This window comes from Anopheles coustani, chromosome 3 (genome assembly GCF_943734705.1).
Source record: "Anopheles coustani chromosome 3, idAnoCousDA_361_x.2, whole genome shotgun sequence".
NCBI lineage: Eukaryota > Metazoa > Arthropoda > Insecta > Diptera > Culicidae > Anopheles > Anopheles coustani.
In genome coordinates, this window is record NC_071288.1 from 30,644,198 (window position 1) to 30,658,755 (window position 14,558).

Below are 14,558 nucleotides of genomic sequence, written 5' to 3' on the forward strand. Positions count from 1 at the left end.
TGCAGGATTGCCGTGCAAATTTGAACATTTACTTCTGCACCACTGCGATACTTGTTCTGACAGTGATAGCGAAAGGTGTGCAAAGGATAGAGGATATCTGACAGTTCAGTACAGCAGGGATGCTGCATGACAGCGATAAAGCAAAACGAGAAAATAAAACAAGCTCCTCTTGCTGCGGGAGGAAGGCGCGATGGCAGAAGGATCCTTCGCCACAATAGTGAAAGTTCTGGCAAAATGTATTAACAGTTGTCTGATTAAATTATACGCTACCTACTAAGTTTAAAGTTTACCTCTTGCCCAGGAGTTTCACCGCAGTAAAGGTATTCATTTGAAGGCCGGTAAACATTCTGCATCAAGAAGTGAAGGACACATCTCCCATTACGTACTGTGAAGGAAAGCTGTCGTTTTTGAAACTCCGCCTGATACATAATATTTAACCATTTTAGCGTTATTCATCAAAATCCTGTCCGTTTATATCAGTTGTAAACTACTGTGGATAACAAGTTAAACCATCCCATATTCAAGTTTTCACCGAAGTCGATATGGATTCGGAGCCCGAACCAGAGCCGGAGGTCGATGATGATCCAGTGGATGTGTATGTATATGAAACTAGTTCTTGATTACCTATCGCCCCCGGTTGGTGTAACAATGTTTCCGTGTGATTTTAGCCCAAATCAAAACCCCGAGTCGTACTGTCGGTTTTGTTTTTCTGAAACCGACGTCGAGCCGCTCTTTCCGGCGAATCAAAGCAAGCCGGCTAGTGAGATGTACGAACGCCTGTTCGAATGTATTGGCATCAAGCTGACAAAAGAAGACTATTATCCCAGCGGCATCTGTTGGATGTGTTCGCTGACGATGGAGGAATTTCAATGCTTTCGGAAACGCTGCCTCAAGTACGACACTCTGGTGCGTAGGTTGCAGGGACATGTCAAGGATACGGAGTCACCGACTACCACCGAAGCGACAGTTCCACCTCCGAGTGAAGAAAAACAAAGTATTAAATTACCCGGTGTTATATTCAGGAAGGGTAAAAAATTTAAGAAAAAACCACTCCCAACAGGGGACGCAACGGTGCATCCGTGCCCCTTCTGTCCACGAAGTTTCACCCGGAAAATGTATTTCGATCAGCACATGTGGAAACACCGAGATTTGTTGCAGGCCGCCAAAGCGGACGGTGCTAGTGGTGGAATTAAGAAAACGGTACTCAACAGACCGATAAAGCAGGAGAAACTTTGGATTCCGATTGTGAAACCCGAAACGAACGCATCCACTGACGGTGGGTCGCCGCCTACCGGAGGCAAACTGAAAGATGGATCGATTAGCTGTGAATATTGCCCGCGAAAATTCACACGCAGGATGTACTACATACAGCATCTGCGTAAACACAACGCGGTCAAAGAGGGGGTGGTCCGGTGTCGATACTGCCCGCGAAACTTCGTTTCAACCCGGAGCCGGCGAGCGCACGAGAAAAAAGAACACTACAAAATTATTGCCGCAGAGAACTCGGGCCCAAAGAAACCTCCCTTCTGCTGCCCGCAGTGTTCGAGAACGTTCAAGTATCGGTATTCCTTACGAATGCATCTACTTAACCACAGTGGCCAGCTGCCGCATGCGTGCGATATTTGCAACTGTCGATTTTACAGCATGCAGTATCTTGCCGTTCACAAAAAGCGCTACCATGGCCCCAATGCTATCTGTGGCGAGGCGGGAAATGAAAGTATTATAAGCTGTCTATACTGCACAAGATCGTTTTTGAGAGAGTGTGATCGATCAAGTCACATCAAGCAGATGCATGCGAACATAGTGTCTGCCCTGAACGAAACGGAAGGCGGTGGTCAGCCAGAGCTTATGGATGACTGCCCACCGGCCGACACCGAGGGACTCACCGACCCAGAGCTACTGCCACCGAACGTTCACGAACCGATGATGGAAATCAAAGAGGAAGAACCGTACGCAAATGATCCCCATCGTTCGGGATTACCGTCGGGCGGCATGGAACCCGATAATCCACTGTTCTATTGCTACTCGTGCGCCATGAACTTCGACACGGAAGATATGTACGCGGAGCATCTGGATGATCAGCATCCCTTCGGAGGTGAACAGATGATGGAACAGCTTCAATCGGGATCGCCGACTGGCGAGCAGGAGCAGGGAGAGAAGGAATTTCGTTGCCCATACTGCCCAAAAACGTTCACGCGGAAATGGTCCATGAACGAACACATAACATCACATCTAGGCACGCGTCGGTACCCTTGCGAGCTGTGTCCGGCAATATTCTGCCGCGAAGGGTACCTGCGCACACATCGATCCCGCAAGCATCCGAACGAAGCGGAAAAGTATAATGGCACGTTCAAGTGTCGCTTCTGTCCGCGAATGTTCGTGATGGAGCGTTACAAAAAGGTGCACGAGAAGATTGCCCACATAAAGAAGGGGGACGTCCTGCCGGAGGATACCGACACTAACAGCGAACTCGCGCTCAACGACAACAGCGTAATGGAGGTGGACGAGAGTAGCTGCAGCGTCATACAGGAAGCGTCGTGCACCTCGAATGATTTCGACCTGCAAAGCATTAGCCCTGAGGAGGCAGAAAGCATAGAATCGCTGCAAAAACTAGTGGTCAAGATTCGACCGATACCCCTGCATGTTCTGGTTGACTATCAATGGCAAATCGAAAGGTACGAAAATATGCAGTTTGACCAGCCGGACACCGCACCTCCATCCGTGGAACCTGACATTATCGATGAATCAACTAATTCATCCTTCCCACAGGACGATTCGGGTGATGTGAACCGAAAGCGCACCAAAATAGGCATCACGCTCCATCCGTGTGGTCTTTGTACGAAAATGTTCAAATCCCGAACCGCCCTGCGTAAGCATTCGCTGTACCATAGCGGTGCACTGCCCCATCAGTGTGACGAATGTGGCGTGCAGTTTATGCGCTATGGACTGCTGGTAGACCACAAGACACGGTACCACGGTGAAAATGGACCGATGATTGCCGCACGGTATAGTTGCGACTATTGTCCGCGGATTTTCCTTCGCAAGCAGGATCGATCCTGCCATCATCTGATGGTGCACGCGCGTGATCAGGCCAAGGCACTCGAGAACGACATCGATGTGTCACCGACGTTGGGCCATAGTAAGAAAATCAAAAAAGATTATCTCTGCAAGGTGTGCGGAGAGTTGTACGAAAAGTATCGCACGTGCAAGCGCCACATTAACCGCGCCCATCCGGCGGCGGAAGGGGAAGAAGATATTAAGCCGATGAAACTCTGCCACTGTGCCATCTGCGCCGGTATCTTCAAGAAGCGGGAAGACTGGAACGAGCACATGGAGCAGCATCCGAAGGTGCAGTGCCACCACTGCGAGCAGTGCATTCGACGGCGACGAAAAAAATGGGGTCGAAAGTTGATCCATCGGTGTAGCTTCTGTCCGAAGGCGTTTTTGCACAAACCAAACCTGAACTCTCATCTGCGCATACACCAGCAGCAGTTGCGCTTTCCTTGCGGTGAGTGTGACGCAATGTACGATCGGTATCGTGACTTGGCCACGCATAAGATACGGTACCACTCGGATGATTCGATTGGCCACGCGGCCGCACAGTACAAGTGTGCCTATTGTCCGCGTGTTTTCATGCGTCCTCGAGATGTGAACTACCATCAGCTGTCGGTGCATGCAGACCGAGCGAACCTGGCTCCAGTGGAGCAAGAGGATGACTTAATGTATCTCGATCCAAGCACACTTCTGGACTTGGCGGATCAGGAAATGGACGGCGGAAAACCAATTAAAGTAGAACCAGATTTAGATTAGAGAAAAGCATTACGTTGCTAGTGGACTCTTCAAAAAGTGATTTGAAACACTTATTGGAATCTTTAAACCCTGATATTGTAATGTTCTTGCTGTATAAAATATCGAAGTATTTTAGGTTAGGATACCTCGCTTCTCACATCACTATTTGCAGCTTAAGCAGTAATCGATTGATTTCGTGAAAAAAGTATTACGGACATGATATAGAATTACATTGCTAATCTATTCGAAACGAATTAATCATTTTCAACCATAAAGTAGATCATTCCAAACTAAATTATTTGTAAGATGTAAGACGAACTGAAATAAACCCATATTTTCAATTGATACTAAAATATACTTTTACAAATTCTTAATTTCTTACCTTCACACCATGGTTGCCGTTATTAAAAACAGCAAAACCACACATTAATGGAAAGTATCACCTTGAGAATTCGAAGCCATCCGCAGTACACAGTTGGAAAGACTAGTTATAACAAATAGTTTTGTAGCTTTTTATCTCTTAACGATTCCCTACTAAATGCATTGCGTGTTTCTCCACTTCTGTGTCCGGTTATTGTAACAGGATGTACCATCCTACATGTAATTCCTTGAATTTAAATCCATTCCACAAACAAATTTGCCGGGTAGATCTGACAGCTAGTACTGTCAGATACCGCATAAATTATTCCCGGTGCAAAATAAAGTTGCCAAAATGTAAACAGTTGTCAACTTCAGCCTGCGAATATTTTATCGTCGACGATCTTTGTTTACCATGTGTCTCTAAATATGATCGATTTGGCGTAGGACTCCGCAAATAGTGCCCTAGCGAAGGTTATGGCCACGGTGCATTATATTTTGTGGCCAACGTTACCAAAGTTAACCGCAATGACACTTTGTCGATGAGTGAAATGTCAAAAGTGTATTGTTAATTTGGCATTTGGAACCCGAAATGAATTGATGGTGCAGTAGGAAAAGTGAAAACATTCTGAGCATGGAAAAGAAATAGAATCGCCGAAAAGCTGTCGTTTTGATACGGATTGAAATCGCGTAGTCCCTGCGTCGAGAGCCCGGCAGTGCACGGAGGTGAACTCTTGCTAATAGATTACTCATTTGTGTGCATTACAATACTGTCATCCCGGGTCTACGTCGGGACTAGCGAAGATTACAGAAAGTACTTTGGAAACGAGGCAGAGAATAGAAGAAAAGAAAAAAAACAACAGGAGCAGTAAAATCGTTCGACCGCCTGATGGCCGCTCTGTTCAGTTCCGAAAGGTAGTGCTCGTTTTTGGTTCATATCGACCGACAATTTGCCATGCAATGCTGGTTCCTGGTAACTGATGTCGCGCGATCTACTACGTGATGGTTGATCTTTTTTTCCTTTGTTTTTCAAGCAGAAGCTGTCGGTCGTGTTAATAAAGTATGATAATACGGCAACAGTTGCCCAATCCAAGTGACCATTATCATCATCGACAACAGCGACACATCGACGACAACGAAGACGACGCATACGATAGTGTTGTAAAAGCGAACACACATTTTCAGCTGACTAATCAAGCCGGATTGTTGTTGCCGACCTACCGGCGCACCGGGAGAAACTCTCGCGTTGGCGGACACGGTTGTGGTGGTCAAAAACAATACCGGACCGGAATATCCCCGAGAATCGTCAATCAAATTGCAGTCCTCTGCAAAACGAGAACGAGTTTGGACGAACACTGATTGACGACGACGTCGGTCGGTACGGAAAACAACCCAATTTGCAAGGATGGACGTGGCTAAACTGTTCGATGACCTCGAGTCAAACAACATGGAGCGGGTCGATGAAGTGAAACGAAAGTTTCAGGAGATTTTTGCCTCAAGTAAGTAAGAAAAACAAAACAACACACCCGAATGATTATTGCGATGATTACCTCTTGTTCTTGTTGCGATGATTACCTTCTCTACAATTCGACAAACAAATCAACGCTTCTTATCGCAAATCTTACCCCATTTTGCAAACCTGAATAATGTTGTCCCTCATTTTAATTCCAGCTAAGGAATCCTGGCTGGCGTATAACATGATGGAGTACTTTGGTCAAACATCTTCGGTGCGCATCGTGGACATCCTGGTAAAGGTACAGCATCCGCACGATAAGCACATCTTCGACAAGCTCTCCGAGTGGATACGTAGCGGTTCATCGAAAACGCTTGGCCTGACGCTGTTCGGGCACATTATCCAAAAGCGACCACTCTGGCTTTACAAGGTTGGCTCGCATCAGCTCGTGAAGGACGTGCTGAAATTATCCAAGATAGAGAAGGACATCAGTTCGCTGATTAACGCCGTGCTGTGCATCATCGATCTGTTGCCGGTGATTCCGCTTGTGATGGGAAGCTTCGTGCAGGACCTGTTTGATGTGTTCAACTATCTTGCCACCTGGAACCAGAACGAGTCGCACCTGCCCGAGTATCAGCTGATCCATCTGCAGTTCGGGCTGTACGAGTTGTTCACCCGGCTGTATGGGATGTATCCGTGCAATTTTGTGGCCTTTCTCAAGCAGGAGTACGCGTCTCCGGGCGGACGGCAGGCGGTATTTCAGCACACGATCAAACCGTTGCTCGATACCGTCAAGATTCACCCGAGGCTGGTCCTGTCCGATCGGGACAGCGAGACGAGCCAGCAGCGGTGGAAAAACATGGAACCACACGATGTGGTCAACGAGTGTGCGCGTATGTCGCTCGAGTACCTCGAATCGCAAGCACTGGAAGGGCCGCAGTCGCAGCTACTTGGGTTGGGTACGGGAATGAACGCCAGCGGCAACGAATGTCCTTGCTACATGACTCCAATCAAACCGATCGAGTATACGGCCGGGAGCGGTGAGGGAAGTGATACATTCGAGTTTCAATGGAAAGCGAACGTGAACTATTTCAACACCTGCTCGCTCGATCAGCAGCTGAGCACGATCGCTACGCAGAACGCTTTTCTTTCGCCGAACATGCAACCAACGCCACCACCGACCAGTACGAGTACGGTACCGCCTCCGCACACTCCCATCCCTACGCCTAGCTTCTCGATTCCGGCTCACCCGACCCCGCAACCCGCGGCCGCTGATGGTGCGTCACCTCCAGAGGCGGCGGTCGAGGCAACACCCGAAACGACCCCGTTAAAAGACATCAAACAATCGACTACACCTGCCTCCACTGGCTCGGCCCCAACCCGGGTCCTTCCGAACACGGTCAAACCGATCACGGGTCGTGCAATCTGGACGGCACACCAGCCGGCTTCTCCGATAAAGAAAGATGCCGGTCAGACGCACTTTCCTTACGACGATACGCCTCCGGTGGTCACTTCGAAACGGTTGCTGCGTGTCGTTAGCCAACGTCAGTCACAGTTGCAGCTATCCGAAGCGTCCACTGGGACGACCTCAACGATGTCCACCGCCAACAGCACCACGACCACCACTACAACCACGAGCAGTAGCGTACCCTCCAGTCCGCTACCGATCGATCAGTTGCATCAATCCTCATTTGCGTCGAACCTTCCGGTTTCAGTAACAACAACGCCGCTGATAACCACTTCTCCTAACGCAAGCCGAAACGAGTCACCGATGGTGCCGATTGTCGCTAACGCTGGGCGCTCCGGCGGAGCACCCGACCATCATCAGCCGATCATCAGCCGGGAGGACCAGGAAGTAAACGACATCAACAGCCCGCACTTGCAGTCGATGCCGCACTCGCAGTCGCTTCCGGTCGATACGACGGCAGTTAAGCTGCGAGACCTGTACGCCGACGAAGATCCGGACCAGGTGGAGGGTTCACCCTGTTCGGCCGGTGGGCTGCACTTTAAGAATTCCCAATCGGTCATCAATTACACGCGCCGCCGGCTGCACAGCCACTGCCTGGTGGACTCGTCCGATCCGTACTACAGTACGGGCACCTCACCGGCGGACACGAGCGGTAATTTCATCCGGAACGGGTCGTCAATGGCCTCCCAGTTACTGGGAGTGTACGGTGGTGGTGGTGGGTCGATTCCCTCTAGAGAACCAACCGGGCGCGTGAACTTCAGTGCTCAGCTTCCCGAGCCTTTGCAGCTTTACCAAAACCTACAGCAGCTCGAGCAACAGCAGCAGCAACCAACACAGCCGCACCTGTACTACACCCACAGTCAGTGTCATCATCACATTCATCTGCATCATCAGCACCATCACCATCATCACCACGGGCAGCATCCGTTGGGTGTGCAGCATGGCGGCGGCCTTCACCCCCGTCGTCATTCGCTGCCAGATCTCAAGCACTTTGCGCTCAAGGTGGACCCGAAACTGTTGCTCGGTTCGCTGGCCAAACGTCCAAGCGAACGTCACCAGATACTATCACAAGTGCTGAGCGATACGAATGGTGCCGGCGGTGGTGGTGGTGGTGGAGGTATTGTTGGTAGCGGATCGTCATCGGAAGGTGTTGGCAGTAATGCGGACAGCAGCCCTTCGGAGGAGGAAGCGATCTCGGCGGCGACCCACTTTCACCGCAAGCAGGAGCAGCTCGCGCGCAATCAGGAACTTTTCCAGCAGTTGAGAAACAACCTAACGAACGTTGTCGTTGCCGCACCTGCATCTCATTGTAACGCCACGCGTCCCCAGTATCATGGTATAACGCATCCACGACCCGAGCGTGACGGGTCGCTCGGGACTGGTGGTGGTGGTACATCCGGTGGTGCTCCGGCCACAACATCATCCTCGAAGATCTCGACCGCGTCGCAAACGATCATCAGCTGGCCACAACCGTACGAGCAGATATTCTACGGCATTCTGCAGGAGGAACTGCGCTTTAAAAATAGCGTATCGAAGGCAGCGATCGACCGGCAGGTGCACCACTTTGTGTCCGGGCGCATCGATCAGATCATGGTACTCGATCAGTACGTCGAGATGTGCGCCAAAAACCGGGCCGCCCTGGCCGAGTGCGCCGGTAGTCGGAGTGCACTGCCCGAGTCGTACTACCAGGACCACATACGCCTGCTATTGCTGCAGCTACAGTACGAGCGCCATCGGCGGGAAATCCATGCCGAACGGAACCGGCGGCTGCTGGGCAAGAGCCGCAAGATACGCGCCCTCGAGCAGAACAACGACGCACTGAAGGACCAGGTGGCACGACTGACGCGCGAAATCGCATCGCTCAATGCGGAACTGAGCCTGGTGCGGCGGAAGACGAACGCAGAGCTACAGGAGGCGTCCAGGGAGTGCGTGCGCTGGAAGGAGGCGCTCTACGGTGAGCAAGAGCGTGGCAAGGAGTTGATGCTTAAGATCGAAGCGCTTCAGGTGGCCATGAAGGACGAGACGGCGCAGCGACGGGAGGTACAGATACAGCTCGAGCAGGCTCAGGGCGAGCTGTTCGATCTGCGCAACGAGCTTCGGCAGGCGCTGGGTAAGGCGGACCTGGGTCAGCAATATCGCGAGGAACTGACCCGCCTCCAGTCGGAGCTGATCATGCTGGGTGAGGTGCAGTTGCGGTGTAAGGAGAAAATGACCGAACTGGATCGCCTTCGAGCACGTGAGGCTGAAATAGCGCTCATGAAAGCGAACTACCACGAAGAGTGGAAAGGTAACGCGTTGAGTGGTGAACTGTTGCGCGAGCCGAAATGCTTACACATGTTTCTTGCTTTCCATTCAACAGAGCTCAAGTTTGCGCTGCAGCAGAAATCGGCTCAACTGGACACGGCGAAAGAGCGACAGGCGGAACTGGAGCAGCAGCTGATCAAGCGCGAGGAAACCGTTACACTCCAGAAGCGTACGCTGAAAGCCGTCAAGGAGGAATACCAGGAGAAGTTTAAAGTAATTTTAAATTGTCTAGGAAGCAGCATTCAATTGAAATTGATACCACTTTCCCTTGTTCTAACGTTCACCATGCAGGCACTGGAGAGCAAGTACGAAGCACAAAAGGCTATTATTATTCGCATGGAGGACACCATCGAGGAGCTGCGGGTGAACAGCTGTGTGGCCAAGTCGCCCGATTCCGACAGAACCGGTGAGTTTAATGAAATGGCTACAAACGTCCACTTTTTCCTCGATATCATCATGTTGTCATTCTTCTCATGTTGTAGATGCAGTCGGCTCCCTGGACCACACGTCCCCGCTGTCGATATCGCTAGCCTCCAGTGAAGGCCTGTCGGAAATACGGAACCTTTCGGCTCTGGTCGCGCAAAATTCGGCCGGTCTCGGGGCTCAGCTGGGCGGCGGCAATCCGATGCCGCCAAGCATGATGAACAGTGGCATCAGTGGCGCCGAGCTAGACTCGAACCTGCCCACCCCGACCACCGGTGGTGGTGGTGGCCTCTTGCCGGATCCATAACGTCATGCGGATCTTACGTGCGTTGTCTCTTAACTGTTTCGTGTTTTGTTTCTTTTTGTTGTAGATGAGAGGTACTTTCTTGCGCTTCAGTGTTAGTTCCACTGGGACCGCTCGGACCGATTCGATTGTTGTTTCTTTTTTCATCCACTATCCAGTTTAGTTCGATCTGTGTTCAGGGAGAAAAGTGCTTAACTTCTTTTTGCACCACACAGAACTCACAATCAAGTTTTTTGGGCGACGAAGCACAACTTGGTCTGAGCTTGATCTTGTTCTCCGGTTAGGCCGTGAACGGATAGACCAACGGAACCAACGACTCCGATGGCTGCGCCCGTCTTAGTCTAGGCCTCTAGCTCTAATCCCCATCATTAGCTAAATCACGCCATAACACGCGTCAACCGCGAGCTGCGACAATGAAGTTATAGTTTGAAAACGCCAAAGTGAAACGAACGAGATCGAACAAGAAACTCGAGAATGGAATTGATATGAGAAAAAGAATTCCGAACGCAAAAATGTTCAGGAAAATTATATATATAGAAATATAAATATGTATATTACAGTTAGGCACACCGAAATTCTCCCCCAAAAAATAAACACACACACACACACACACACAGATAAACACCCACTAACAATAAAACACAATAAACACGTACACATCTTTGGCGATAACATGTCATGCGGATTGGAGGGGGATATAAAAAAAAAAGGTAATTCAACAAATTTAACACGTTGTGCATGCGCATGAGTCAACATGAGACTGGATTGTAATTTGAATTCTCGAACAGTTAGTGCAGCGAATGATGAAATACAAAGAGCAGATGCACCCGGCCCCGGAGCTCCCAAGAGCTCCGAGGGCTGACGATGCAATGCTAGCGCTAGGGAAAGGTAAGTTGTCCTACCGGAAGATTTTGGACAGTCAGGGGCGATAGGAAGGATAATAAACAAATTGAACAATAATAAGATGAAATGTCCTAGATGTCCATGCATCCGAATCGTTCATTGATATTACGGTTTTTGCTTTGTAAGCATCGATGAGTCAACGTTACGTGCCGTTGCTTGTTTATGAATCTTCAAACCCAAATCACCCATCCACAGAAAGGCTCAAATCCGTTGCACAAATTGCTTACGGCAAAAGCATAAACTGTAAACAACTTGCCTACCCTCGGCATGGATCATGCTGGCACGTCTCTCGGGATCTGTGTGTCTTCTTTCCCAATACCTTAATGGCCTCGAGGAATGTGTAGTACGGTGGTGTAGCGCTCGGTTCGATGAACCGGAAAACTTTCCCACCATTAACAAAACGGCCGAACTTGCCCCACCTTTCCCAGCCGCCAACGCGTTGATTCGAGCCCTGGTTCGGCGGTGGGCTCGTCGTAGGAACCGGCGGAACAAAAAAGGAATTGCGGGCAGAAACAGAAACAGAAACTTCCTTCGGTTTTGCGCTCTGATCAGCGCCGCGTGCGTACGTGCTGCGGATCGCGAAATTGCGAAACGGCAAGAGCAGATGACCTGCATGTGCCAAAATATAAATGACCATCGGGGCAGAGAGAGAGGCGAATGGAGTGCATACGCGATAACGAGTGGACCGCCGGCAGCCATTTGAGTGTAGTCGAGCACCAGAGGACGGGGACCTGACCGCACTGTATTTTTGGGAATGATCTTGAATGATTGAGTATATAAGATTGTCGACCGAAGATGAAAGCTTTCCAAAATAGTTAAACTTCATCTTCTAAAACATAAAACCATTTGATCACACTCTGTTTTAACAATGTTAGTACAGACATACAAATAAGTTTGAGAAACACTGGAACGATTGATTGCAAGTTTCCATTCGTTCGGATGCAGGCACAGCTCCCTCACTCCCTTTTCCGGCTTTACGTAGGCCAACAACAGCGAAAACACCTCTCTACTATGTATTTCAGGAAATTCTTCACATTCTCCGGCGTCCAATAACTCCTGTTCCTGCCGAAGTCGGTCCTGGAGGTCCTGGTGGTATGACGTTCTACTGCTGTGTTCCATTTTCTCCACCGATTACCGACTCGCTCTCGGTCTCGGCCATTCTCCGTCTTCCCTTCAACGGTTGGATTTGATTTGACTCATCGCTTCTTCACTTGTTTACACCTTCTACACACGCCTGGCATGGACAGGGAACAACAACACATGGAGGGAATGCCCCGGGAGTGGTGGGGGCCCGTCCCACCGAACCAATCGCCCCTCACCCCGTGGATAGTTGTTTACGCGCGACTCGCTGCTTTTGCCGCCAATGGTGCAAATTTACGACGGGTTCATCATAAAACTAAACTTTACCAAATGAACCGAGCGTGCATGCCCACAACAAACCGCATTCCCTGGCGCATTCGTTGATGCATTTGCTCGTCACAACAGCACCTAAAGTCCGCGCGGGAGTGGTTTAACGTCCGAACATGATCGCGCACGTTTTGCGAAGCTTAAAAATAAGAAGGTTGCAAAACACTTTAACGTTCGTCGTCTGCTTATAATTAGGAAGTCATGCTATAACGACTCCCGGAAAAGCACAAACCAGGGAAATACCACTTAACCTCTAACGAAACTTTTTACGAAATGTTTTCTCCGGATTGGCACTGCATAACACTCCTAATGAATTGCCGTGGACTACTCAATCAACTGAAATTGAGCATGAATGGTTTTTTACATGAACATTTACATTGATATCTTCTTTGAGAAATATAGAGAAATAGTTGTGAAAAATTAATTAGAATGTGGTACATTATTAGTATTGTCTGGAGTAGTTCTCTTCATTGAACAGAGATGAACCACTCCGCTCCATGGCTTGCATTATTGGTCATTTAGCCCAAAAGCTTTTTGTTTCATAAAGAGCTCAGTGCTGGATAGAATAATTTGTCATACATACCAAAAATGTCAAGTCGAATAGTCAATTAGAAAATCTACTAAAGAAATAAAATTATGTTATAGTGAACACTACGAAGGTCGAGTTTATTAAATATATTGAACAGTTTGATCATTGCAGTTGGGAGGGGTGTGTAATTAAAAAGTTAGTTTTCCTTCTCAATGTTGGTGGAAAGGGCAAACAGAGGCTAAATATTGTGACAGGAATTGGGGCATCGATCACTTTATTTTCCTATGATATCAATCAATTGTCCGCCGTGTGTTTCCGTGAAACAATGTTGCACTATGAAACATAATCTAATCAATCAATGAACCCTAACCAATACTTTTCTTCGACAACACTCGGCAGGGAACTATTGAAAACTATTCCATCAGAGAGAAAAAAACAACGTTGTGTAGACAGGGCGTTGTTGTTTTTCTTCATTTTAAACGGTTCCTTGTCGACAAGAGTGGGCTTATCTAAGACAAAATAAAAAACCCCCCTCCCCATTAGCACAGGGTGGGGTGCCAAACGATAATGGTTTGCATGATTTGATTAATTGAGTCAGCATCGTAAGTATCATAATTTGTCCGGTAATTAAATTAAAAAAATCCACTTAACTAGACTTCCACCGCTACTCACCATTTCCTTCACCTAATGGTGGTTCGTTAAAACATGATGCGCGCGATTCCTGCTGCATACTGCAGGGCACGTGTGGCTTACAGTCGCTAACGCAAATTGTTTGATTTGTGATTAGAAAGTTATTAGAACTTGATTCAATTTGTAATCAATCAAATTTGAAATGTTAATACCAATTTTGGTTAATTAAAAAATTTTTGTATTCTTTACTCTTGGTCTCTACTCTTGGTCTATTTAAAACTATTTTAAGATGGTTTACCTACATTTTGGATGATTTGAAAGTGTTAACAAATGTTTCCTTTCACTTGATTTTATAAAAGCAACGTTTACTAGCCGAGTGTTGATATTTCTGGCACTCACTGTTGCCTGTTACCAATTTATCCTAAACGATTAGTCGGTAGCACTGCAGGTGTTTACTTAGATAGCACCAGCCTGGTCACCAAGCGCAAACCCCCTGCGGCAGAATCCTCCACGAGACAAATCGGAGCTTCTGGTCCAAACCGAACCGGATTGCGCGACGCGTGGTAAGCATCGCAATTTACATCGGGTTATAGCGACCTCATCCATACGGCGGCCCACGCCGGGGTGCGCTCCCGGGCTGTCCACACTTTGCATAATACGGCCTCATTAAACCGGGCCGACTTTCCCGGCTGTTTATGCAGCTGCGCACGACGCGGTTTTGCGGTTCCGTGGTGGCTTCTTTGCCGCCCTTTAAGCCCTCGACGATGCTATAACGTGCGCGTCCGTGAGCCACCGTAGCTTCGATTTTACGACCGACCGACGGTTGGGGATGGGTACCAACGATTACCCAGTAGGGCCGTCCCTAGGGTGTCAAGAAGGGTTGCTGGTGGAAATGGAACCGAGTATCATTTGAACCGTTAACTCGTATTGCTATTGTTTGCGTCGTCCTTGGAGTGGAAGCGGCCAGACCGGGAGCATCCGGATGTCTCGG

The 14,558-nt window shown here is 48.8% G+C and overlaps 2 protein-coding genes across 7 annotated transcripts; both read left to right on the top strand.

The window, feature by feature from the left end:
* The first annotated feature begins 154 nt into the window (after positions 1-154).
* Positions 155-4,124, top strand: LOC131266212 (zinc finger protein 668-like). Of its 3 annotated transcripts, XM_058268823.1 has the most exons (4): positions 156-236; positions 302-382; positions 447-595; positions 669-4,124. In XM_058268823.1, the coding sequence occupies exons 3-4, from the start codon at positions 543-545 to the stop codon at positions 3,808-3,810; spliced, it is 3,195 nt and encodes a 1,064-aa protein (XP_058124806.1). In that variant the 5' UTR covers positions 156-236; positions 302-382; positions 447-542; the 3' UTR covers positions 3,811-4,124. The 3 variants fall into 3 exon arrangements, with proteins under 3 accessions (XP_058124723.1, XP_058124643.1, XP_058124806.1); XM_058268740.1 differs by having other exon boundaries at positions 155-338; XM_058268660.1 differs by having other exon boundaries at positions 155-320.
* A 444-nt stretch (positions 4,125-4,568) lies between these two features.
* On the top strand, positions 4,569-11,047 carry LOC131258427 (hamartin). 4 transcript variants are annotated; one of them, XM_058259744.1, is made up of 6 exons: positions 4,569-5,119; positions 5,184-5,645; positions 5,818-9,354; positions 9,427-9,584; positions 9,663-9,777; positions 9,854-11,047. In XM_058259744.1, exons 2-6 carry the CDS (start codon positions 5,552-5,554, stop codon positions 10,099-10,101), a joined length of 4,152 nt encoding a protein of 1,383 aa, XP_058115727.1. In that variant the 5' UTR covers positions 4,569-5,119; positions 5,184-5,551; the 3' UTR covers positions 10,102-11,047. The 4 variants fall into 4 exon arrangements, with proteins under 4 accessions (XP_058115727.1, XP_058115726.1, XP_058115725.1 ...); XM_058259743.1 differs by having other exon boundaries at positions 4,569-5,061; positions 5,181-5,645; XM_058259742.1 differs by having other exon boundaries at positions 4,569-5,061.
* Positions 11,048-14,558: the final 3,511 nt, after the last annotated feature.